At 52.1% G+C, this 24697-nt stretch overlaps 2 protein-coding genes across 8 annotated transcripts in view; both read left to right on the top strand.

Moving 5' to 3' along the window:
- The window catches only part of PHF19 (PHD finger protein 19), a 35553-nt gene that overhangs the window by 7609 nt on the left and 3247 nt on the right, over positions 1-24697 (top strand). The window contains exons 2-15 of one of the 7 annotated variants that reach the window (XM_032478321.1): positions 4198-4351; positions 10903-11103; positions 11602-11683; positions 14078-14173; positions 14667-14767; positions 15295-15443; positions 17140-17235; positions 17967-18035; positions 18235-18355; positions 20679-20746; positions 21968-22249; positions 22714-22801; positions 23547-23632; positions 24134-24229. In XM_032478321.1, the coding sequence (XP_032334212.1) occupies positions 10918-11103; positions 11602-11683; positions 14078-14173; positions 14667-14767; positions 15295-15443; positions 17140-17235; positions 17967-18035; positions 18235-18355; positions 20679-20746; positions 21968-22249; positions 22714-22801; positions 23547-23632; positions 24134-24229 (1520 nt within the window). In that variant the 5' untranslated portion in view covers positions 4198-4351; positions 10903-10917. Of the gene's footprint in view, positions 1-4197; positions 4352-8386; positions 8519-8649; positions 9640-10902; positions 11104-11601; positions 11684-14077; positions 14174-14666; positions 14768-15294; positions 15444-17139; positions 17236-17966; positions 18036-18234; positions 18356-20678; positions 20747-21915; positions 22250-22713; positions 22802-23546; positions 23633-24133; positions 24230-24697 lie in introns of those variants that run through there. The other 6 variants (XR_004319453.1, XM_032478323.1, XM_032478320.1 and 3 more) reach the window with 6 other exon arrangements.
- LOC116663374 (translation initiation factor IF-2-like) lies at positions 7432-10027 on the top strand. Its single transcript, XM_032479132.1, has 3 exons — positions 7432-7535; positions 7938-8518; positions 9963-10027. The coding sequence occupies exons 1-3, from the start codon at positions 7438-7440 to the stop codon at positions 10025-10027; spliced, it is 744 nt and encodes a 247-aa protein (XP_032335023.1). The 5' UTR covers positions 7432-7437.

Genomic DNA, 24697 nt, shown 5'->3' with positions numbered 1-24697 from the left:
TGGAGGTACTTTTAAGTCCAGGAGTCATAGGGATGAACAAACACATCATGGGCTGGGGTCATCAAGGAGGGCTTCCTGGAGGAGGTCAGGCTTGAACTGAGGGAGGGAGAGATGTGGGCATTTTAATCAGCTTGCTTTAAAACCCTTCCCTCCCCCATGCCCTTCAAAACCGTTTGAATCACAAGCTGCCTGTGTTTAAAGACGTGTTTGTTATTTGAAAGCTGTGGTTTCTCTTCAGCAGATTCTGGGCCCCATCCTCTGACGAGGAGCCAGGAAGGAATGAAGAACGCACCCTCTTGCCCAGAGAGCTAATTATTGAAAGGCCGTGGGCCTCGCCAGGGTTTACGGCGTCACTGTTCACTATCATGCAACAGCTCCTCTTTTCTCACTGGTCAAAGTTTTCAGTACATTTTTATGGGCTGCCCCAAAGCCAGCTGGAAGCTTTTTTTCCATAAACTCTCCCTGAGACAAGTAGCCAGGTTTCACATATTAAAATGAAAACGTCAAAAGGGTTGTTTGAAAAAAAAAAAAAAAGGACACCAGCTCATGTGTGAGGCCTCAGCTCACAAAACCTACGTTGGAGTCCAACGGAATCTGCCTGGTTTTTATCACAAAGCTGATGGTTACGTTAGAGCGATGATAGTCATCATTGATCACTTGCTTATTTGTTCACTCACCACTTCCTGGGCATTTACCGGGTACCAGGTTTGAGCTGGGCACCAACATGACAAGGTGCCTCTGGCACGACTGCCCCACCCCTACTGGCTTCGCGGGCTCAGAATACTTGAGGGTTTACAAAGTGTTTGCACGTGCAATTTATTGTGAGCAGTGTGTGCTGTTATTATAGCCATTTTTCAGAGGAGGAAATCGAGACTCCTAGAGGTTAACTAATTTGCCCAGAGTCACATAGTAATAAGGGGTAGCAGCTGACCTTGGGTCATCCACGTTCAGATCCAATGTTCTGACTACCTTGCTCCTTTTTTAAGCAACACCACTTGTTACTGACTTAAGTTAGACAATAGCTCCGAGATGTTTAGCTGCCACTTACAACCTGTCCAGTATCCACCCTCACCTTAGAACCCTGGTTTCTCTCCTGAGGGAATTCTCCCATTGTGAGGAAGGGGAAAAACTGGCACCCATCTCCCATGGCCACCATCACTAGGTAAGCCTAGTGAAGCCAAATTCTTCCCTAGCATTTCCTCCCATCTGGACAGTGGGCAGACCCATATAAAATATAACCTCCGCTAATCAGATACTCATTCCTGGGACTGACTCTTGAGTGAGTGGTGAGAGGACCCTTGGAGGTCAAAATGACTCTCAGTAGAGGATCCTGGATCAGACTGTGCCTGCAGCATTCCCTTGGCTGGGCTTCCTGCAGCTCCATGGCTCTGCCCTTTGTCCAAGACTGTTCACGAGGCTCTTATCAGCTCTGTGAGCCCTCACTATCTTCCAGTAGGTCCCTCCTTGCTTAAGATGGCCAGGGATAATCCTGGTTTCTTGTAACCGAGAATTCAGGCAGATAGATACAAGGTCTCCATTGTATTTACAAAACTAGCAAGAAATAACCACCTCCCATTGGCTGTGGGCATTGACCAAGGAGATTCGTCCCAGGAAAACCATTTTTGAATGCTGTGAAAATGTGGGCACAGGCTCTCTTGTCAAGGCCTGAGAAATATCACAGCAAATACACCCGGTTGTCCAGGCTGCTGCCTGCTGCCGTCAAAAGCCAGGCATACTCTCCTGTTCCTTGTCTCACCCCCGGGTTCGACCCCTCAGCCCTTCAAGCTGCCACTGAGTATGCTCTTCTGTGATTCCATTCCCATCTGGGTCCTTCTGGCCTTTTAAGGGTCATGAGTGTAGAGACAGATTGGAGTAAAGCCCACAGGTGTGGACTGCTGAAGGAGGGAAGGGCTGGGGTATCCGGACAGAGGGTCAGGAATAAGGGGTCTGCTGAGGTGCTATGACCGCTTCTCCCACGCCCCCCACCCCAGCCACCACTCATACCCTGGGCCTGTCAAAGGCTCACAGGTGGGATCCAGACCCCATTGCGGCTTCCGGCTCACAGGCTCCTTCCCAGGGCATCTCCCACACAAGCTGGGCTCCCTCCATGCGGCTCTGGCCCAGATGTTTCCTGTCTACTGCAGGAGGTGTGTGGGATCGTGAACCGTAATCTTGGAAGGGGCGGCTGTAAGATGCAGCCCAAAGTGGTCCCAGCTAAACCTCTTGGAGCTATTGCCCCGGTTTAGGCCCAGAGATTCGGGCCCAGAACAGACCACAGAGAGAGACCAGGCTTGAGACTTCCTTCTCTTTAAATAGCCATAGACTTACAGCCTCTTCAAGCTGAATTGTCCCCAGACATTCTCCCACCCAGGCAGGGACTCCCTCAGAAATTCATGAGAATGTCACATATCACAGAACACTAAACCAGAAGGGTTTTAAAATAAATTTTGGCAGTAGGAAAACTCAAGAGGACTGCTGGAGATCTGACAAAAGCAGCATGATGTAAATCTTTTGGTAGGGAGGCGGGATTGCAGCTCATTTGCCGATTTACCACTTGACCTTGAATAAGTCTCTCCTGAATGACCTTGAGCAAGTCTCACCTGCTCTCCAGATACCCGTTTCTCCATGTGAACATGAGGAGTTGGGCAATGTGACTTGGAAGATCCTCTCCAGTTGTTGTGACAACCTGACCCTGAGTCTTGTGTCTGGCACCTTCTAGCTGTGTGACCTCGGGTACCTCACTTAGCATCCTTAACCTGAGTTTCGTCATCTACAAAATGCCTTGTACATCTTGTAGAGTTGCTGTGGGGATGGAATGGGAGATGTGAAAATACCCTGTATAAACTCCAAAGAGTTATTCATATACGAAGTGTTATTGTAAGATGAAATAGCACTGCATGAAGCATCTCAGGCGTCTCAACTGCACGAGAACCTACAGGGCCAAACAGCAATATTTATATGGGTGGAAGAAGGCATGGCGGTCAAAGGCTCTGGACCCAGACTTTCTGGGTTCACGGCTCAGCTCTGCCACGTTTTCCCATTTCCTCACGTGTGGAACCCAGGGCAGTGCCTGGCATGGGCTGTGCTCTCCAGCAACACTGATGGTGATCGCGATTGTCCGCCTATCACGAAGCAAGGGAGGCAGAGTGGGGCAGTGGGAGGACCACTGGCTTTTGAATACACCAGACTTGACTGGGTTTAAACCTCATTTCTGCCATTACTAGCCGAATCACACAAACGATCGTGTTATATCCACTCTGATTATTTTTTGCTCTCCTCTGATTATTTCTTGAGCTGTTTATAGCTTGTCTCCTTCCTGAAATGCCCAACTGGGGACCAGTTCTTGTCTGTTTCCTCTCTCTCAGCCACCCCAAGCTGATAGATGCATGGATTGCTTGATTCCAGAAAAGATGCCTCTTAAATACTGGAATTCACTAATAAAATGGCTCCTTTGTATTTTAATGTGGGGATAATTTGAAAGACACCTTGACTCTTTCCCAGAAGTATCTGCTAGACAATGGCACAGATTAACAAAAGACCCAGTGCTCTTGCTTTGGGCTAGAATTCTATTTGTCTATTGATTTGCTTATCTATTTATCTAATTCTATCTTTTATAGTCACATTATTTGTATCATGCCAATCAAAAGCTCTGATTGAATATAATACGTGGATCTAATTCAGAAAAAAGAGAAGACAAAATAACTATCAGATAATAAACGCGATGCTTGTTGGGTCAAATCATATAAGATCATCTGTGGAGCAAGACTGAGAACTACTTACTTGTTCTAAATGTTGTGCTTCGGCCAGTGAGTAAATCTGAAGCCCAGACTGGAGAAGTGACTTATTCAAGGTTACCCAGTGAAGGAGAAACAAAGCTTAGATTAAGTTCAGAGAATCAAATAATTTTGTAGTCAGAGGCACGGTAGAGATCACCAACCAGTATTTGCCCAGAGCCGACCGCTCCTGGTCCTGATCGCATCTCTCAACGTACAATCACAATGACCTGTTGATGCGTCTGTCCGCCAGCCCCATCTCCAGATCTGGGCTTCTTGATGCCAAAGGCTGGGACTTTTATTTTTATAGTACATCTCCCTCTGCTTCCACCCCTATTCCCAGGGATGCTGGCCCACAGCGTATTCCCCTAAACGGCTGCTGAATGTTGCAAGTGTGAATAAAGCTTTACTTGATTTTTAACAGATGTGGAGCCCAGTTCAGAGAAGAGACCCATCCCTGGTTCCACAGGGAGCTTGGAGGAGGACCAACAGGATCTCCTGCGTCCCAGGGAAGGTGCTCCGGGGCTCACAGAGAGGACAGACACTTGACTTCTCTTGTTTCCCCACAGAAGCCACAGGTAAATGTGTTTATGGCTTGGCAGCTAACTAAGGCCACAGGCACTTCAACAGGTCACAGTCTGACCCTGTCAACTGTTCTTTTTTTTTTTTTTTTTTTCTGTTTTTAAATGGGGTTAACAATCATCCTTTTTACTATAATTTGAAGGCTCTCAGCACCTCCACGCTGAGGCCGTTATAAACTACCCCCCCCCCCAAATTCAGGCAACAAAACACAGGCCCGCCCATCTGGTCAGCTACTTTCAAGGATGAGAGCACCTTTATCTGAATTATTTCCAAAACTTTTATTACAAGCGTAATTATTCAACTTTGTGAAAAGGCTTTTGTTCTTTATAGAGCACTTTCATATATGCTAACTGGTCTAGTAGGCAAACAGATATTTCCAAAACAGTGAAGTCCTCTAGACTGAAGATAGTGCTGCGTGTCTAAAACAGGTGAACTTACTGTATATGAATTATATATACCTCAATAAAGCTGACTTTAAAGACAATGAAAATCACAAGTGACTTTTTATTTTCTTCCTTGTGCTTTTCTGTATTTTCCGAGGTGTCCAAAATTGAAAGAAAAAATAGAGGGCAGAGGGAGGAGGGATTCATGCAAGCTGGGAGACTCTCTCCTGACATTCTTTGGCCCTTGCTGGTCTCCGCTGAGGCACAGCTGAGAGAAAGGGGGCTCTTCCCTACTGTGAGTGACCTTGGGGAAGTCAGTCCACTTCTCCAAGCCTCTGTTCTCTCCCCTGGGGATGGGCCTGACACTTGCCATGCCTGTTTCACCGAGTCATGGCAAGTCACAGGTCACAGACACGGTAGGACGCTGGGCCATGACGGCCCTGCACACGTGACAGGTTAGCTATGATCAAACTTCCTTTGCTGCAATCTCCCTGCCTCCCTGCCTCATCTTTAAAATGACCAAATATTTCAAACATACAGAGCACAGAGAACAAGCTGTAGACTTGAGAAGGGGAAGGAGCAGTGAGAACAGCTATGGACGAGCTCCCCAGCTTTGTCAAACTTTGACACCTTGCGACCTATGCTTCAGGTATCCTTTTCCTAAGAAATAATACATTATAGATATAATTAAATCTTCTGTGTACCACTTTCTGATCTCATCCCTTCCCTCCCTTCCCAGAGGTAACTACTCTTCTAAATGTGGTGCCTTTGATTTCCTAGACATGTTTTAATACTTTCACTATCTGACTGTATCCCTGAAAATACATATGTTGCCCTACTTCTAAATTTAAAAAAAACCAAACTTTTTATATCACACTATTCTACCACTTGATTTTTTTCCTAGACTGTGTCTATGTTGAGGCTTAGTTTATTTTCGCTCCCAGTATATTATTCCATTGCACATATAGATTACAATTTCTCTATCTGGACTCTTGTTGATAGACAATTAATCAGTTTCTAGTTTTTCACAATTATATACTGAGTGAATGCAGAGAGGTCACTGAATTGTAGATAAGAGCATCTTCAGCTTTATTAGATGTTGCCATAATCTTCTCCAGAGTAGCGGTACCAATGTACATCTCCGTCATGTACGTGCGAGGGTCCCAACGGGGCTGCATCCTCAGTGCCCCTCCCCTTTCCCCACACTGATAGACTTCTTACTCCTCACCCGTCTGGAGGATGTGAAATGGTGTCTCACAGCTCTTTTCATTTGCATCTCTCACTTGACCAGTGAGGCCGAACATCTCTTCATATTTTTGGCCACTTAGGTTTCCTCTCTCGTGAATTGCGTGTTGATATCCTTAATCTTTTTTTTTTTTTTTAAATTGGATTGTTCGTCTATCTCTGGTTTGTCCACACTTTCAACCCACCTCTGCCAGATCCCAAAGCAAACTCAGATCATGGTCTTTCTCTGCTCTAGACTACCCACGGTTCTCTCTAGAACATGCACAACTTACAACTTGTTCAGTGGCCCTGGTTTGCCCGTGGGCTGAAAACTGAGCCCAGCCCTGCACACTCAGCTCCAACTTCTCTCCCAGCCTTACCCTCCATTGCTTCCCTCCGCACCCTGAACTCCAGCCCAGGAGACATGGCTTGTTCTGTCCCAGGCCCCCCTGCACACACCATTCTCTCTGCCTGGAGCGCCCACCTCCTATTTCCACATTCCCTCTAAATGCCACCTTTTCTGTGATAGTTATCCCCTTTTCTCAATTCAAAGTTAGAGTTTGCCTCTAGACAACCACAGGTAAAACTGTCTTTCTAGTGACATTTATAATTTCTTGTTTTGTAGTGTTTTAACAACTCCTCGTTTTTGCCTACCACTTTTTCATTTTCAAAAGCACCTGCTCCTGCACTATGCTATTTCATGCTCTTCTCTGCAATGGCCCTGTGAGATGGGGCTGTGCCATTACCTCCTCTGAACAGACAGGAAACGTGGCCTCCAGGGGAACTAGCTCACCCAGCATCTTGCCCTGGCTCCGAGGCAGAGCTGGACTTGAAGCCAGGACTCCTCCAATTCCATGTCCGGTTCACTGCCCCACCAAGGTCCATCATATTTATGTATGTGTGTTGTCAATGCTTGTGCCAACATATGACTCCCCCATGAGACTGTGGGCCCCACAGCTCCCAGTTCTAGGCCCACCCAGGGGGGCACTCAAGGAATATATAATTTCTTGACAAAGTACAGTAATCACTTACTGCACACCCACTGGCTGCTGGGGGCTTTGCATATTAACTCTAACCTTCCCAACGACAATATTTAGATGAGGAAATTGAGTTTTAAGACTTGAAGTGATATGTTCAGGGTCCCATGGCCAGTAATCAGTGGAGTTGGCCTATGAGACCCAGAGGTAGGATCTGCCAGCTCAAGAGATCACACCCCAAGGCCCAGAGGCAGGGGGCAGAGGGTGGGCAACTTGACAGTGAATAGGGACCAGGGAAGGCTGGGGGTGGGGGAGTGCTGTCCCCTGGCCACACCCATGATGTCTCCCAGGAGGTTCTGTCCCCTATGATGGGAGCTGGTGAGAGGAGGGCTGAGGGGGTAAGGGGTGGGGGTTGGCACGTGTTCTCCACCCCACCCACCAAAGAGTGAGTTTCAATGGGGACACCTCTGCCCATCCTCCCAAGGGCAAAAACTGGATATGACTGGAGCCAGACCCCTTGCCTCAATCTGCTATTCCTATGACTCCATGCTGTCTTTCACCGGGTGCCACTCATTTAAATGCTGTTTGTGTGTGTGGTATGTATTTGCAATTGTGTCTTTGTGTTGTTTCTGTGCATTGTGTTTGTGTGCAATTTGTTATTTTGTTTCTCTTGTGTGTTTTGTTACTGTGTTGTGGCTCTATGCGTGTTTGCCTGCCTTATGTGTGTGTTCTGTATTTGTCTTTATGGTGCGTTGTGTCGTGTATACCATGTATTGTGAACTTGTGTTTGTCCTGTGTGCGCTATGGATCTGTTTCTATATTCTGCGTGTGCTGTGTCTCTGTGCGGATTGTCTACGCTGCAAGTGCAGGGTGATGTGTTTCTGTTGTGCAAATCGTGTTTGGGTTGTCCTGGGTCTGTGTGTACGCAGTGAGGCTGTGTGTGTCTGCACCTCCCCGCTGTGTGTCTGCGCCAGCTGACGTCTGTGCCTTGTGCCCAGGGTTGTGTTTCCTCGACAAGTGTGTGCAAGCTCTGAGTGCCGCGCGCGCGGGGTGCCGCCTCCGCGTGTGCCCGCGCCGTGCCTGCGCCTCCGCGGGGTGGCCGTGCCGGGGCGCGGGCTCCGCGTGTCTGCGCCGGGCGCGCGGTGGCGGCGGAGGATGCGCGCCCGCGGGGGCGGGGGCGGGGGCCGGGGCGCGGCGCGGGGGCCGCCCGGGGGCGGGCGCGGGCCGGCGGGCGGGCGGGCGGCGCTGCGGGGCCCCGCGGCCGCGGGCTCCAATGGCGAGGCCGGCGCGGCCCCCGCTAATTACATAAGCGGGACGTCAATAATTCGCGGGAAAACGCGAAAAAGATGGCGCCCCGCGCCCGGGGGGCCCCTTCCTGAGCGCCCCGGCCCCTCCCTCCTCCTCCGCCCCCCCTCCTCCCCGCGGCGCCCCCGCCCCGCCCCGCCCCCGCCGAGACCCCGACCCCGGCCCCACGGGCGGACACTCGGCCGGGCAGCCGCGGGCCGAGCGCAGCCGCCTCCGCCGCCAATGCGCCTGGTGGCCAGACTCCAAGTGGGACCGGCGGACACGCAGCCTCGCGGTAAGTTCAGCGCCGCAGGCGGCGGGCCGGGGCCGGGGGACTCCCCGCTACGTTCGACTCTCCCTGCAATCATCCATCCCTCTTTTGGAAATTTCCCTGAACTTTGGCGGGTCAGACTCCTCCGGGGGGGGGGTTGGAATCCGGGGAGCCACACGCCTGGGGGATGGAGGCGGAGTGAACCGTGTCCGCGGGGCGGCGGGAGCCCCGCCCGGGTCCCCGAGCCTTTGGGGGGCGTGTGTGACAGGTCGCTGTTGCCTGGCCCAAAATCTTTACTTTTCCTCTTCAGGGGCAAGGGGAGGGGGCTGGAGACGGACGGGGGTCTTTGGGATTTTGCTCACGTCCGAAGTCAGGCTGCGGCTGGATTGGGATGGGGGAGGCTTGGCATCGGAGCGACTGAAGAGAGGAGCTTTTGAACCCGAAGGGGGTACTTCTGCAAGCATTTTTGTCCTCCCGAACACCGTTTTTAAAAAGCCAACGGCCGCCCTGGGAGAGGCCCCGGCGCATGAATCATCCTCGCTTCCTGCCCCCGCCCGGCCCCGCGCTCCGGGTGCCGCGGATTTGAACTGGACGCCGACGGGAACCCGCAAACAGGCATTTCTTTGCAGATGGGTTTGAATCAGCCAATCACAGCCCGCGGGGGCCCGCTCCGGGAGGATGGAGGCGCGGGTTGGGGGGGCCGCCACCCGGGGGCCCCCCGCCCGGCCAAGGGGGGCGCGGCGACCGGGCCTGCTCCCAACGGCACGGCGGGGGAGGAAGTGTCAGTTTGTGAACCTGCCGCGGCCCGGGCCCCAGGCCCGGCGGGCAGGGACCTTGCAGCGCGTCCGGGAGCCAGGTGCCAGGAAGAAGGCAGAGATTTGGTCTGCACACCCTGCCCAGTGCCTGTGCGCTCTGGCCTGGAGAAAAGAGAGGATGAGAGGGGTGGAGAGAGGAGGGGATGTGGCCGCGCCACCATCTGGAGAGTGAAGACCCCAGCAATGCCCTGCCTGCCTCAAGGCCCCTGACGTGCACACACATGTATTCCAATTCATATACGCACTGCCACAAGGCTGTAGACATCAGTCTCACAGGAGTACACGCTCACTCACACGGAAAAACACCCAGGACTCTCTCCCCGTCTACAGGTAATCATAACACCAGGTGCCCAGTGCCTCGACAGAGAAGGAGGGGACCAGAGTAGTGGGTGCAGAGAACAGAGAGGGGCTGTGTTTGGCTTAATGGAGAGTGTGTATTGTGGGGCATGGTGCCAGGTGAGCCCAGAGGGGAAGAGGAGGCCTTGGGGAGGGCCTTGAATGCCACTGAAGGCATTGGGGAGCCAAAGAATGTTTTTGGATGGAAGAATAAGAAGATGGGACTTGATTGCCCTGTGGAAGAGTCTGGTGGGGAGGCAGGAAAGCAGGGAGTGGCCTTTAGCACTGGGTGCTGGTGGTCCCATTCCCCATCCCAGGTGCCCAGCATAGGGGAGCACAAGGCTCAGGAAACAGTCACCGAATGAATGAACGGTCCCGGTGAGATGAGGACTCAGATGAAAAAGCGGAGTCGGATGCCAGAAGTCACTGTGTTCAAAATTAGCCAATTTTGGCAACTCATTTGTTGGAGAAGTCTAAGATGCTTGGGGGTTCTGGGGACCATAGTGGTCGCATTAGCAGGAAGAGAGAAATCAATGTGGAGCAGCACGTGTTGTAGGATGGTGAGAGACAGATGTGGAGAGGTTGGCATGGCCGTGACTTCACTGCTTGGAGCCAATTTGCATCTGAGTAAAAGCCTAAGTGAGTTTAAATCTCCCAGAATTGGTTTCCATTAAATCATCCCATAATTGAGAACAGAAAAGGACATTACGGAAAACACAGATGGCCAAGTCTATGCCAGTTCACAAGCCACCCAGGTCTCCTTCTAGGTGAGTTTTCTCTACCAGCTCTCAGGGAGAGGTCGGGGGTCTGAAAACTTCCTGCTGCTCCCCTGGAGAAGACCTTCCACTGAGGGAACATGGAGTGTGTTTGCTTAAGGGATAAAACCTCTGGCTCTGAAGCCAGGGGGTGTAGTTCAGGCCCCCCTGGGCAGGGAGAATTTCCTCTGTGGTTGGTTGAAAGATCTGTTCTTTGTAAAAGGCAGCGTGGTCTGGGTGGGAAGAACACAGGTCTTAGAATTGGCTCACCTAATCATGGATCATGGGTCTGCCTCTGACCCCCTAGCCACCTCCCCTTGCCAGGCCTCAGTTTCCTGACCTGTAAAATGGGAATAATCATGTCTCCCTTGCAGGGTTGTCATGGGGATCCGGTGAGATGATAAAAGCATCTGGCACATAGCACAGGTTACATAAATGGAGTTTCCTTCCTTCCCCTCCCCCTGAAGCAAGGAGTGAAAACCCTGTTCTCTTTCTCTTCCAGTGTCAGTAGAAGCTGATGGAGAGTCGAGGTCTGGACCCAGGGACTCGGGACTCCTATGGTGCCAACAGCCACCTCCCCAACAAGGGGGCCCTGGCAAAAGCCAAGAACAACTTCAAAGACCTGATGTCCAAGCTGACGGAGGGCCAGTATGTGCTGTGCCGGTGGACAGATGGACTGTATTATCTCGGGAAGATCAAGAGGGTAAACCTTTCCTCCCTGGCCCCAGTTCCCAGACTCAGCATCTGTCTGCTCAGCCTCAGACCAGTGATGGAGGATGGGAGATGGCTGGGAAATTGTGCTTCACGCTCCAAAGCTGAAAGTGGAAGGAGGTGGAGCCTGCAAATGAGGTGCCATCCTTAGGGCCAACATCAGCCAGCCAGTTAGAAAAGTGCTCTGTGAGCGTACAAATCAAAACGAAAGCAGGTTGGAGAGGATCACAGATGATCACCTGGCCTCCTCTGTCCTCGGCATTCCCACTGAGCTGTCATCCCCCTGACTGTGCACCACCAGTGCGTGGGCACACACTACGTCCAGAACTGCCACCCTCCTTCCCCTTCTAGCCTAGCACTGCTTTCTGGAGCACCAGGAAGGGGTCTAATACCTCCGCCCTTTGGGGATAAAAATGGGAGAGGAAGATCTTTTTCCTGTGGCTTTTCCCCAGCCACCATCTCACACTGCTCCTCCCTCTCTGTGCCCCAGGTCAGCAGTTCTAAGCAGAGTTGCCTTGTGACTTTTGAAGATAATTCCAAATACTGGGTCCTGTGGAAGGACATACAGCATGGTGAGTATTCCTATGATTTCAGGCACCCCTGCACCACCTCCTGGTCCTCTCTCTTCCTCTACCTCCATTTTTTCCTTTTCTCCTTCTGTCTCTTATTTCTGGCCTCCGGCCTTGTTCTTGGAGCCCCAGAACCACCTGAGATGCTGATGGGATTAGCAGTTGTACGTTTACATGGAAACACACTTATGACACCTGTCATCCCCTTGGGTACACATATCTCATTATGGAGGCAGGGAGATGGAGAAGGTGGCTCGTGGAGGTGCAGGGAGAGCAGGGATGGATCCCAGGCCTGTGTTTGCTTCCTTGCTGTCCAAAGCTCTGGGTCATTTTGGGGGTATGAACAGGGAGGGACCTAGGCAATCAGAACTGTCACCTGTATATGTAAGCACAGTGTCCCCTATCAGCACCTAGGGAGGCAGCTCTGTCCATGGGGGAAAGACCAAAAAAGCAGGTATGTACCAGGCGGGATGAAGATGGACATGCCTGGATGGAACTGAGCCAGTTCTCAAGGTTGAAAGGGAGCTGGGTTGGGTACCATCCCTGCCCTGAGAAAGCTGACACTGTCTTACAGAGATGGCAAGTTAGGGGCATTCTTGCTACCATTCTTCCTTCCCGTGTACATGACAGACATCACTAATCAATCACAACATTCATATATTTTCAACATGGAGCTCCAAGCAGCCACTACCGATCAGAGTTACCATGAGAGGAGAGACCTTTTTGGCATTCATGCGCTAACAGAACAGACATGGTGGAAGAGGCAGGTTTAGGGTCAGATATTCCTTGGCCAGGATATTCTAGCTCTGCCACTTGCTAGCTGCATGTCTTTGGGCAAGTGAGAGAACTTCTCTGAGCCTGTATCTTCATCTGAAAAAAGGAGACAGTGAAAGTACTCGCCTCCCAGGGTGGTTAAATGAGATAATCCATGTGAAATGTTTAGCCCAGTGCTATTGAGTTACAGGCAGGCATTTTCTAAAGACCTTGTTATTGTAAGAGATGATTTCAGGAGTCTGACAAGCAGAGGCCACAGAATGCAGCCAGTTAGTAGCTTCCAAACTGCCTTTTTCTCCAAGATGTTGTGGCTAATGCAGACTAATGCTCCTCCAATCCCCTCTCACCCTAAATGTATTATTTAAAAATCCGAAGCAATGAGGGTCTCCTCTCCTGGGCTCCCTTCTTATCGAAAGCAGAAGGAGCCAGCTGGTGAGGAAGGACAGTTCACGTCTGCAAACCATGTGTGGAAAGCCCACTGTGTGCCAGGCACCAAGGAGGTGCTGCATTGCTCACCTGGGGAACCGCGTGGCTCTCCAGCCGGATCACGACAGCCCTCTGAGGTCCCCCAAGGGGAGAGCATAAGGCTGAGGACACTGTAGTTACTGATCCATCATTTCATGAAGCCAATGAGGACTTACTGAGACCCACGGTGGGCACCACTTTCCCAGGGGGGGTGCATATTCAGGAATAAGAGGCAAGAGACCATTTATTCAACAAACACATCTGAAAACGTGTTACGTGCTTAGCCCCGTGTGAGGTCCTGAGGACACAGAGATGAACAGATACCATTTCTGCCCTTACAAAACTTTCAGTCTGCTACAGGAAATGAGTCAGAAACACATCAAAATATATCTACTTTATTCACTCAAACCTTCAAAAATACACACATATTTCTTCTTCAACAACAAAATGCAAAGGAAAAAAAAGAGATGGAGAGGGAACCTGTAAATTAAAAGCAATTGGACAAACTTAAAATCGTTATGACATTTTTATTTGAGGCAATTGGAACTGTGAACACTAACTGAATTTGTTGATGATATTAGGAAATTAGTTTTAATTTTTAGGTGCAATAGAGGAGTAGTTATTTTTTTAAGAGTTCTGATCTTTCAGAGATACATACTGAAATATTTATGGAAAATGATTTGAATCTAGGACTTGATTCGAAATAATACAGTAGGGTGAAGTGGGTGGGAATATAGTTGAAACAAGATTGGCCAGGAGTTTATAATTGTTAATAAGAACACGGAGCTTCGTTATAACTGCCCACTATTAAACCATAATTTTAAAAAAGTCTTTCAATTATTTAACATAAAAACCTGTTTAAATCAAATTAAATTAGACAGGAGAGGCAGTATGGTGTGGTCAAAAGAATGAATGACTTGATGTCAAACAGCTGAATCCCACCTCCTACTTACTAGCTGAGTAAGGGGTTTAACCTCTCCAGGCCTCAATTTACCCATCTTTAGAATGGGGTAGTAGTAATAGGCACCTCGGAGTGGTTGGGGAGATTCGGTGAGTTGGCCTATGGGGCCCAGCCCTCAGTAGAAGCTCAGCACCTGGAATGTGATTAAAACTTCAAATTCCTGTGAGTCAGACCTGACCCTTGAGGACCTCTTTCAGCTGGTGTTCCTGGGGAGGAGCCCAAGTGCAACATCTGCCTGGGGAAGACATCAGGGCCCCTGAATGAGATCCTCATCTGCGGGAAGTGTGGCCTGGGTGAGTGTGATGAGCAGGGCACTGGGAAGGCCCGGCCCTGTGGGTCCCCATCCCTCACTGGCTTGTGACCCGCACTGCCTCAGACCCTTGGGGCCTTAGCTGGCTTCCTGTTTCTTTCGGAGCTCTAGACAGGAGGCCGGTCTGTGGGAATGAGGGCCCCTGGAGGCGACCCTTGGGGAGGGCTGGGGCTTCTGGAAAGTGAGACAGGCTATGCACTTCAGAGCCCCCGTGGGTGGAGAGGATGGGTGGGAGAGATGGGGCACAGAGGCTGACGCCAGACTTTTGGTACTTCCCCCACTGGGCCAGTGTTGGTTTTTAGTGGCCTGCCTGGGCACCAACTTGGCTGCCTTGGTGACATCGCCAGCCAGTCCCCTGGCAGCTGGCAGGCACACAGTTCCTAGGACCTCCTGCAGCCCTCCCCCGCCACCTTTGGGCTGACTGGCCTCAGGCCATCGCCTCTGTGTGGGCACTCACCACCCCTCCTTCGCCGTAGGTTACCACCAGCAGTGCCACATCCCCATAGCAGGCAGTGCCGATCGGCCCCTGCTCACACCCTGGTTCTGCCGACGCTGCATCTTCGCGCTGGCTGTGCGGGTGAGCCCTCCATTCTTCCCACCCTGCCTCTCCCCCCTCCTCCAGTCTGGAAGCCCAGAGACTCCCTGGGCTCATGCCTGACTCCTGGTCACGGAGCCAGGGCTCTGGACACAAACAGAGCCACTGCCATTTACCAGCTGTATGTCCTTGGCCAGGTTCCTTAGCCTCCCTGAGCCTGTTTCCCCAACTTAAATGGACACGGGTTTGGTGTCAGGAGTAGGACGCCCCCAACAAGTGGTGCTTTACTGTTAAAAGAGAAAAATCCATGTAAGCTGTCAATATATATTGGTTATTATTGTCACCTTTGTTGTTGTGCTTATTACTATTAATACTGTTGAAAATGCAGATCCTTGGGGATAGAGAGAAGATGGATCTGGGATTGATGAGAAAAGGCTCCTTGTGTTTCTGACTATATTGGAACTCTGCGTGTCCACCTGTTCGGCATTAACCTTGATAGCCTTGAGAGGGATTCACGTGTGGCCCAAACAGGACCCCCACAGGTGACTCGGGCCCTCATCTCCCCGCAGAAAGGCGGCGCGCTGAAGAAGGGCGCCATCGCCAGGACGCTGCAGGCCGTGAAGATGGTGCTGTCCTACCAGCCCGAGGAGCTCGAGTGGGACTCGCCTCACCGTACGAACCAGCAGCAATGCTACTGCTACTGCGGCGGGCCTGGAGAGTAAGGCCGCGGGGGCGGAGCCTCTCGGAGGGGCGGGGCGCGGGGCGGGGCCCAAGGAGGCGGGGTAGACCGGGGCGCAGCCGGCGCTCGGGGCGGGGCTGGCTCTAGGGGACCACCCCCCCAACTCCAGGGAAGAGCCCGCATCCTCTTTCAGGCGGCAGGAGTGCCCTGCGGGCTCCAGAGGATGAGGCTAGCGCTCTCCGCAGGTGGGGTGGGACGGGGATGTGGAGGTGTTTTCTTGGGACGTCGTGGAAAAGAAGAGGAGTTAAGAGCCTGGCCTAGAATGTCAAAATCCTCCTGGCCCCTTACAGCTGTGCAGCCCCTGAGCCCCAGTTCTTTTCGCAGTTTTCCCGTGACATGGTGGTTGTGAGTGGAGTGTGAATTAGGTCATTCACATAAAGGCTCACACAGTGCCTGGCACTTGGTAAGCGCTTAATAAATGTGAGCTGTTGCAGTTAGTGCTGGAAGTTGAGATAAACCTTTCCATGGTCAGAGCCAGTGAAACAGGCTGGAGGTGAGAGAGGAAGGTTCTTTGCCCTGGAGGTGTGCAAGCAGAGGTTGGGGGAAATACCTCAGGGAAGCTGTGGAGGGGATTCCTGCCCTGACTATGGGACAGGAATCTGATTTTTCCTTGCGGCCTGGGCCTCCATGTAGCCATGGGCAATTAAGCCCTCTTTCTTGGGCTGACTAACATTGTGGGAGGAACCACAGAAGTGAGAGATGGAATCTCTGCCCTGAGGAAACCCAGCCTACAGGAAGTCCTGAAGTCTTAAATCTCAGCCCCAAGGTCAGCTGACAAGCACAGGGATCTGGAGGCTGTGCTTATAGCCTAACTGGGTGATTTGGGCAAATCACTCGAAGTACTTCATTTCTCAAGTAGGATTGATAACCTTGGCCCCATTGTCTTCCCTGGGTGTTGGGAGGCCTAAGGGAGAAATGCTTATAGAGATCATTGCAGCATTGAGGCGGTGGTTCTCAGTGCTTACTGGGCAGAGTTCCCCAGGTGATTGTTAAAAATGCATCTCCCAGGGGCTCCCCTGAAGATTGAGTAGGCATGGAGGGTGCCGAGGAATCTCCTGTTTTAACCTTGACCCCAGGTGATTCTGATGCAGCTGGTTCATGGACCACATCTGACTATGTGTGAACAAAGCATTGACTGTTAGTTAATTAAGAAAATACCCTTTTGGTGTTCGTTTGTATTTAGTGAGTAGTTGTTGAATGGCCATGATAGGGTAGATACAGTACCAGGTGAGGGACTTATAGGGGCCTTTATTCTCCCATGAAGTTTCCCGGGTAAACCTTTCCCCGTCAGTGATGTTTTTGAAACAGTGTATGAGGCGCAGTCCAGAAATGGGGACTCCAATGTGGCAGGAAGACCGCGGGCTTTGAAGTTAGGGAGGCCAGGATTTGAGTCACCATCCAGTATTTGCTTCCTGAGTGACCTTGAACAAGCTGTTTACCTCTGACCCACCTGTAAAATGGGGACAGTGGCCGTCTTTGACCAGAGGGTGAGATCAAGTGATATCACGTACCCCTTTCTGCCAGGACCTCCCAGGGCACAGCCTAGTGCTCCGTAACTGTGAGTTCTCTTCCCTTTCCCCCGGCGGAGAGTGAATTTGTGTTGGGAAAGGTTGCCAAGGCTGATTCCTGGCTGGGAGTGTGGGCCTGGCTGACCCTGGCTCCTCTGGCTCTCCAGATGGTACCTGCGGATGCTGCAGTGTTACCGGTGCAGGCAGTGGTTCCACGAGGCCTGCACCCAGTGTCTCAATGAGCCCATGATGTTCGGAGACCGGTAGGTGCTAATCTGGTCCGGCTCAGCCTTGGGGGGAAGGTTGGGGGATGGGGGACTGCAGCCACAGCAACCCCTTAAGATTACCTGCCTGGCCTGGTGGCAGCTTAGGGTAAAAGAAGACTTCTCAGTAAAGGAACTTGCTGAGCCACATCCCCAGTTGCCTGTGACAAGTGGGGGGCCTTAGACAAAGTCCTGCCTTCTGTAAGCCCCAGTCTCTTCAAGTGTCTGGGGGAGGGGGAGGACACAGGGCCTGCCCCACCCCTGGCCAGGGTTGTTGGAGGAGCCACAGGGGAGACGAATGACTTGGTCTGGCTTCTAACCAATGGGGCTAAGCTAATGGGAGGCTTATGTGTGTCAGATCAGATGCTGTGTGTGTCTTGGTCGGTGTCTCATGTCATTTGTGATTGTGTGTGTGTATGTGTGTGTGTCTCTGAGGACAAGGGGAAGAGGCTGACCCCTGCAGCACAGCCTAGTTCAGCCCACTCTGAACTCAGCCACACTCCAGGGCAGTGATATTTGGGAAAGGGTTTGAGGCAGAGGTTAGAAGGGGTAGAGGAATAGTTCTTGGTCCCTATTCTGCCCCATCTTCATTCCCTCCCCAAAGGGAATGAGGACAATGCTGTCTATGAGAAAGCAGGTGGGGAGTGAGGGGGCGAGAGGGCGAGGGGACTGGCCACGGGTGGGGTGTCAGAGCCCCTCCCACCACAGGCCCTCTTTCCACCCACCCGCAGGTTCTACCTGTTCTTCTGCTCCGTGTGTAACCAGGGCCCAGAGTACATCGAGAGGCTGCCCCTGCGATGGTGAGAGGGTGGGACTTAGCCCAGGCCCACTCCTGTCCCCTCCCAGCTTCTCCCCTCACCCAACCCTGGGAATAATTCCATTTCCAGACACCAGGTCCCAGCCTTGCCCCTGCCCTTCAGCCTGGACCCAGGATGCTCCAGCCCTGGCTGGACAGGCTGCTGCCTCACCCCGGCCCCACCTCCTTGCCCCCTTGCCCAGGGTTGATGTGGTTCACCTGGCCCTCTACAACCTGGGGGTGCAGAGCAAGAAGAAGTACTTTGACTTTGAGGAGATTCTGGCCTTTGTCAACCACCACTGGGAGCTCCTGCAGCTTGGCAAGGTAAGCAGGGCCATGGGATGTCAGTGTGGCAAGAGTTGGTTCCACAGCAGGGTCACCGAGGTCCAGGGATCTGGGTCTCTGAGCACAGCTCTTTAGGAACACTGCCTGTCTGTGAGGGTTGCAAGTGGGGCCAAAGACCCAGAGCCTTTGAGCTCCTGCGTCCTGGGTCCAGGCATCTGAGCCTGTGCCCTGCAGGGGGCTGCCTAACCCAGGTTTTGGCAGTAGGCGGGTTAGGGCCTTACCGACTCAGCTGAAGGGAACCCCCACCCCGAACCCCGCCCCACTGGGGTTGAGTCTGGCTGGAACAGGCCTCTCTACAGAGATGCGTGACCCACTCCAGATTACCTGGCTAGGATGGAACATGAAATAGGGCCTGCCCCCTGCTGGTCATACTCTGAGTAGCAGAAGTGGTCTGAGAGGGTCTGGGAGCTGGGGGTACCTGTGGAGTGAAGTAACAAACCAGAGAGACTTTCAGGATGTCAGAGGTGGAGAGCGACTTGCGGGTGGCCAGCACCGCTTTGGAGCTGAGCCAGGGCCTCTCCAACCACTTCCACAGTGGAGCCATGCCCCCTTTTTTCTAATGACACCCTCAGAATCCTCTCCACCACTTTGAGCATCTTCTCTGCTGACTGCCCCAAATCCTTTAGTGAAACAGGGAGTTTTTTTTAAAGTAATCTTTATGCTTTGCAAAAGCTTTTCATATAATAACATCTTCATTTACAATGTTTGTATATAATGTATGCCTTCTATAAATTATCATATTATATATACAATGTACATATGTGTATTTATATATGTTATAAAGCACTAAAAAGATAGGTAGAGCTGGTATTATTTAAATAAGGGTTTTTTTTTCTGATTTATAAAAAAAATTATACATGTCCCTGGTAGAAAATTTTCAAAATGTCAAAAAGTATAAGGAAGTGCACTTAAAATAAAACCATCCTTACCCTGTGTCACATGACTCATGAACTGCTGCTAAAGCACACGGTGCTTATCCTTCCATCCTCTCCTGTCTGGTTTTCTTTTTACTCAGCTTTACAGGTTATACAGTATTCACAATTTTTTTTTTATTGAAGTATAGTTGATTTACAATATTGTGTTAATTTCAAGTGTACAGCAAAGTGATTCAGTTATATATTTTTACATTATTTTTTATTATAGGTTATTACAACATGCTGAATATCATTTCCTGTGCTATTACAGTAAATCCTTGTTGCTTACCTATTATTATATGTATAATAGCTTGTATCTGTTAATTCCATGCTCCTAATTTATCCCTCCCCCCTCCATTTCTCCTTTGGTAACCATAAGTTTGTGGGAATGTAAATTGATGCAGCCACTATGGAATACAATAGGAAGGTTCCTTAAACATCTAAAAGTAGAATTTCCATATGATCCAGCAATCCCACTCCTGAGCATATATCCAGAAAAGATGAAAACTCTAATTAGAAAAGCTGCATGCTCCCCCGTGTTTACAGCTTGCAATAGCTGTAAACAAATGTTTACTGTTTACAATAGCCAAGACACAGAAACAACCCAGGTGCCCAACAACAGACAGTTGGTTTAAGAAGATGTGTATGTGCGTGTGCGCGCGCACAAACACACACACACACACACACACACACAGGAATATCACTCAACCATAAAAAAGAATGAAGTATTATCATTTGCAGCAACATGGATGGACCTAGAGATGATCATACTAAGTGATGTAAGCCAGACAAAGACAAATATCATATGATGTCACTTATACGTAGGAATCTAAAAAATAATACAAATGAATCTATATACAAAACAGAAACAGACTCATGATATATACCATTTTAAGTCATTTTTTTCAGTTTACATTATATCATGAATACTTTTCCATATTATGAAGTTTTTATCAGCATTTTTCATGACTGCATTGATTTCCACCATAGTTTACCTATTTGTTTCCTTTCTGTTGGGCATATAGTTTCTTTCGCATTTTTTCATATTCGCCCATCATTGGCAACAACGCTGCAGTGAACATTTTTGTACATAGAGCTTTGTTCGTGTGTCGTATCATGTCTGTGTGATAGGTCCCATGGAGTAGCATTACTGGGTCAGGGGCAAGGACGTCTTTTAAGGCTCTTGATACATTTAGGACAGGAGTTATTCTCATTTACAGCTGGGGATGTGAACTCAGATGAAAAGACTTGTCTGAGATCATGAAACAAGTCAGTGGTACCTCACCTGGAAGTCTCGGAGCATCAGGAGATTGAGGGGAGGGAGGGGACAGGGGCTGAGGCTCCTTCATGCCCGGGTCTGACTGTCCTGCTGGCCTGCTCCTCCTTAGCTCACCAGCACCCCTGTGACGGACCGAGGACCGCATCTCCTCAACGCTCTGAACAGTTACAAAAGCCGGTGCGTGCAGGGAAGGGAGTGCTGTGGGGACCCTCGACAGGTGGGATTTCAGTGTCTTCCTACCTCGTAGCCTTTGCTCAGGCTGTGCTCCCACCTGGGTCTCCCTCCTCCTTTGGGACACCTCCCCTGACCACTCCTGCAGCCTGACACATTGTGGTACTGGGCTCAGCTCCAAAGGGGGCTGCAACCCTGATCTCTGAGCTCCTCCCCACCCCTCAGCTCTAGCTATGTGTGGTTTTGGGCCAGGCACTGAAACATCGATTCATCATGTTTTGGGTGGGCTGCCGCCTCCTAACTGTCCCCAGCCCATGTCATCCCATCCAGACTGTTGAGTTCTTCTCAGAACACAGGGCTGACACGTGCCTTGCTACCACCACAGGGAATGCCCAAGCTCCTTAGCACGGTATTCAAGGCCTCTAATGATCAGACCCTGCCCACACCCTCTGCCACTGTCCTTTATTTAAATGGGTGTCAGCCATTCTGAACCCTTTGCTTTCCCACTCTGCTTTTGCTCACTCTTCTCTTCACCTCGAATGCTCTTCAGTCCCTTTCATTCATTTGTTCCATCAACAGCTGCTAATTGAACTGCTGTTCTTTGTCAGCCCCATGTAGGTGCTGAGAACATAGTGACTAAGACATGGTCCTTGCTTCTGTGAAACCTCTCCAGATAGCACTAGACAGAATTATCCACTCTTCCATCTTCTCATGGTCTGGGCGCACAGCCCTACACCTGAATCCGTGGGGTCTCGGGCCCTCTCTGTGGACAGTCTCCTGAGGGTAGGATTGTGGCTTAGTCACTCTGCAGCCTCAGGCAGCTCAGCCAGTGTGGAAAGGAGGAGGGAAAGTGCCAGGAGGTGCTTTCAGTCTCCCTGGGGAGAGCAGAGAACAGAATGGTGTGGGATCCAGTGTTTCGACCATAGGGTTCCACCGGGAGCTAGATGAGGCCTTCCTGTAGGCGGCAGCCTTGCGGCTGGTTGAGGCCGAGAAGAAAAGAGGGGTGCAGCAGGAGCCACGCACGGGAGGAAGGACAGGGAGAAGCCCCCGGCCATATTCTCGGCCAACACCTGGAGGCTTTGAGGAATCAAGTGTCTCCACGCCCTTCTCTGGATTTTAGCTCTGGGTCCAGGGAGGCAGAGAGGGAGGTTTTAACACTTGACTCTCCTCCCCAGGAGGATGGACGGACAGGCTCCAGAGCTTTCCCCTCTCCCTGCCCACCCCCAGGTTCCTCTGTGGCAAGGAGATCAAGAAGAAGAAGTGCATCTTCCGCCTGCGCATCCGCGTCCCGCCCAACCCACCCGGGAAGCTGCTGCCGGACAAGGGCCTGGTGCCCACGGAGAACAGCGCCCCCTCTGAGCTGCGTAAGAGAGGAAAGAGCAAGCCTGGGTCAGTGCCTGGGGCCCCGGGGTGGGGCCGCAGCCGCCCTCGGGTTCTCTGCTCCCAGCTCCGGTCCCCGCCGGCGGGCTGTGCCGCGACATCGGAGCGAGCGGGGAGGGCCTCCATCCAGTGAGTCCCGGCCGGGGGCACCCTGTCCATGGCTGAGTCGGGACCCGATCCGTCCACCGCAGCCCCGTATGGCCTTGCTTGGAGGGAAAGCCAGCTCACGGACCCAGTCTTGCTGGCGCAGGCCTTAGGCAGAGAGGCGAAGGGGAAGTCAAGAGTGTGGAAGGGTCCCTAGCGCTCCTGGCTGAGCTCAGTCCCCTCGTCCTGGGCGAGGGGGGCGGGGCAGAGCATCCGGAGGCCTGAGCCTGGAGAGGCTCCTCCTCTCTTGCCGGCCACCGCACCTGCCCTCCCTCCCACACCTACCCTCCCTGAGGACTCCCCTTCCTCCCCCTGCTCCTTGTGAAGGAGGGCCTGTCCCCACCCCCACACTGTGACCCCACACCTGCCCCAGCCCCTTCTCCCTCCGGGCCACCCTCTGGGCCTTCAGGCTCTGACTGGGCCACCCTCTCCCTCTTCTGTCTCCACAGTTTGTTGCCTCACGAATTCCAGCAGCAGAAAAGGAGAGTTTATAGAAGAAAAAGATCAAAGTTTTTGCTGGAAGATGCTATCCCCAGTGTTAGTTTCTGGTTTTCTTACTCTCCACTTTGGCACGCAGGGTCAGCACACATTAGGGACTCCTGTGCAGAAAACTGAATCCCCCAGGCCCAGGGGACTCTCCCATGTCCCTGAAAGAAGCCAGTTCCTATTACAGCCAAACAAGGAAGGGCCAGGCGCTGCAGGACCCATCCTTTATCTCCCCAAGTTCTTCCAGGAACCCAAGGAGGGGCTGGGCAAAGGCAGGTAGTATCCTTGCCCCCACCCCGTCCAGCAGGGGAAACTGAGGGCCAGGGAGGGCAGCGACTCTCCTGAGGCCACACCTCAGGCACTGGCAGAGCCCAGCCCAGAACCAGGGCTCCAGAGCACCCTCTTTCCCTCTTCAGTAGCCCTGCATCCTCACTGAAGCCCTGCTGGGGGCGGTAGCTCCCCTGGGCCACGTCTAAGGCACCTTTACAACTGCCATTCCATTCTGTCATGCTTCCCGACGCCTCTGCGGGGGAAGCACGGAAGGGGTATTGTTCACTTTTTGTAGCTAAGGTCACTGAGGCCCAGAGATGGGGCTGTCACACAGTCTGGTAGAGAGTCAGGACTGAACCGGAGTGACTTGGCTCCCTGGTCAGGACTGGGGGAAGAAAAGAGGAAGTGACAAGTCCGACCCCCAGAAGCCCAGCTGGCCCGGTGGGCCCTCAGCGGGGAGGAGGGTGCTGTGGGAGGTGGAGGTGATGCTGTCTGGCTGAACCCCCACCCCTTCCTGTGTCCACAGAGTGACTTTACCTCCGCCTGGAGCACCAACCACCACCTGGCCAGCATATTTGACTTCACGCTGGATGAAATCCAGAGTTTAAAAAGGTAACGATGAGGGACCCAGTGGAGAGGTCTGCTCGGGAGAGTGAGATTGAACCAAGCGGGGAGCCTGCCATTCCCCCAGCTCCAGGAAGGGGCAGAGCAGAGAGCCTCTGGAGGGAGTGGATGCTCCCTGGGGGTCACTGCTGTTAAAGGGTCCACGTTGCAGAAGGCCGCCGGAAGGGTCTTTCTGCAGCAGGCCTTGCAGCCTAATGCCCCTGGCTGAAAGCCTGTGGTGCTCCCGCCCAGCGACAGCTCTGCGGAGCAGTGCTCGAGGCCTGCCCCCGCCGGCCCTCTCCACCCCGCCCCTGCTTCTCTCTGCCCCAGGCTCCATACCTAAATCGCTCTGGTCACCCCGCATTCGTATTCCTTGGGGAGGGGGCGGCCACTGCAGCTGTGGTGGTGGGGAGCTCAGCAGTGGGGAGGTGGCCTTGGCTGGATGCGTGTCAGAGGGGCCAGGAGACGACTGGGAAGGGCCAACAGCAGCTTCGCCCTCTCCTCCCTCAGTGCCAGCTCAGGCCAGACCTTCTTCTCAGACGTCGACTCCACCGACGCTGCCAGCACCTCTGGCTCCGCTTCCACCAGCCTCTCCTACGACTCCAGGTCAGCTTCCCAGCATGCTGGCCTCAAGTTCCGTCACCCCCCTGCCCCCTGCCCCCAGCCCACATCTGCGATGTGTGTCTCATTCTGGGCACGTGAGGCTCCGGGACATGGCCTTCTTAATTGTGTGAATCTGGGTCTGGGACCCTCTGGTTCTGAGTCGTGGGGTCAGACAGGGGCTGAATATGGGCATTCAGGCCACTCCTCTTTGCCTGCTGCAGGTTACATGACACTTCTTGCTGGGCAGTTTCAGATCTGGGGATCTTTCATTCTGGGGTTCTTGCCCTCTGCTTTCTGTGATTTTGCAATGTCTGTGCCTCTGACTGCAGATTCCCTAACCCTGATTCTTGGCTGTCTGAATCTGGTGTCTGTCTCCTGGGTCTTTAAGGAAAAGAGCCAGTGGTGTGGAAGCCTGATAGAGGGAGAATGGCATTCTGCAGAGTGAGGGTCCGGAGAGGGGACAGAAACCCC

This window comes from Camelus ferus, chromosome 4, assembly GCF_009834535.1.
Source record: "Camelus ferus isolate YT-003-E chromosome 4, BCGSAC_Cfer_1.0, whole genome shotgun sequence".
Classification (NCBI taxonomy): domain Eukaryota; kingdom Metazoa; phylum Chordata; class Mammalia; order Artiodactyla; family Camelidae; genus Camelus; species Camelus ferus.
This window is presented reverse-complemented; position numbering and strand designations above follow the sequence as displayed.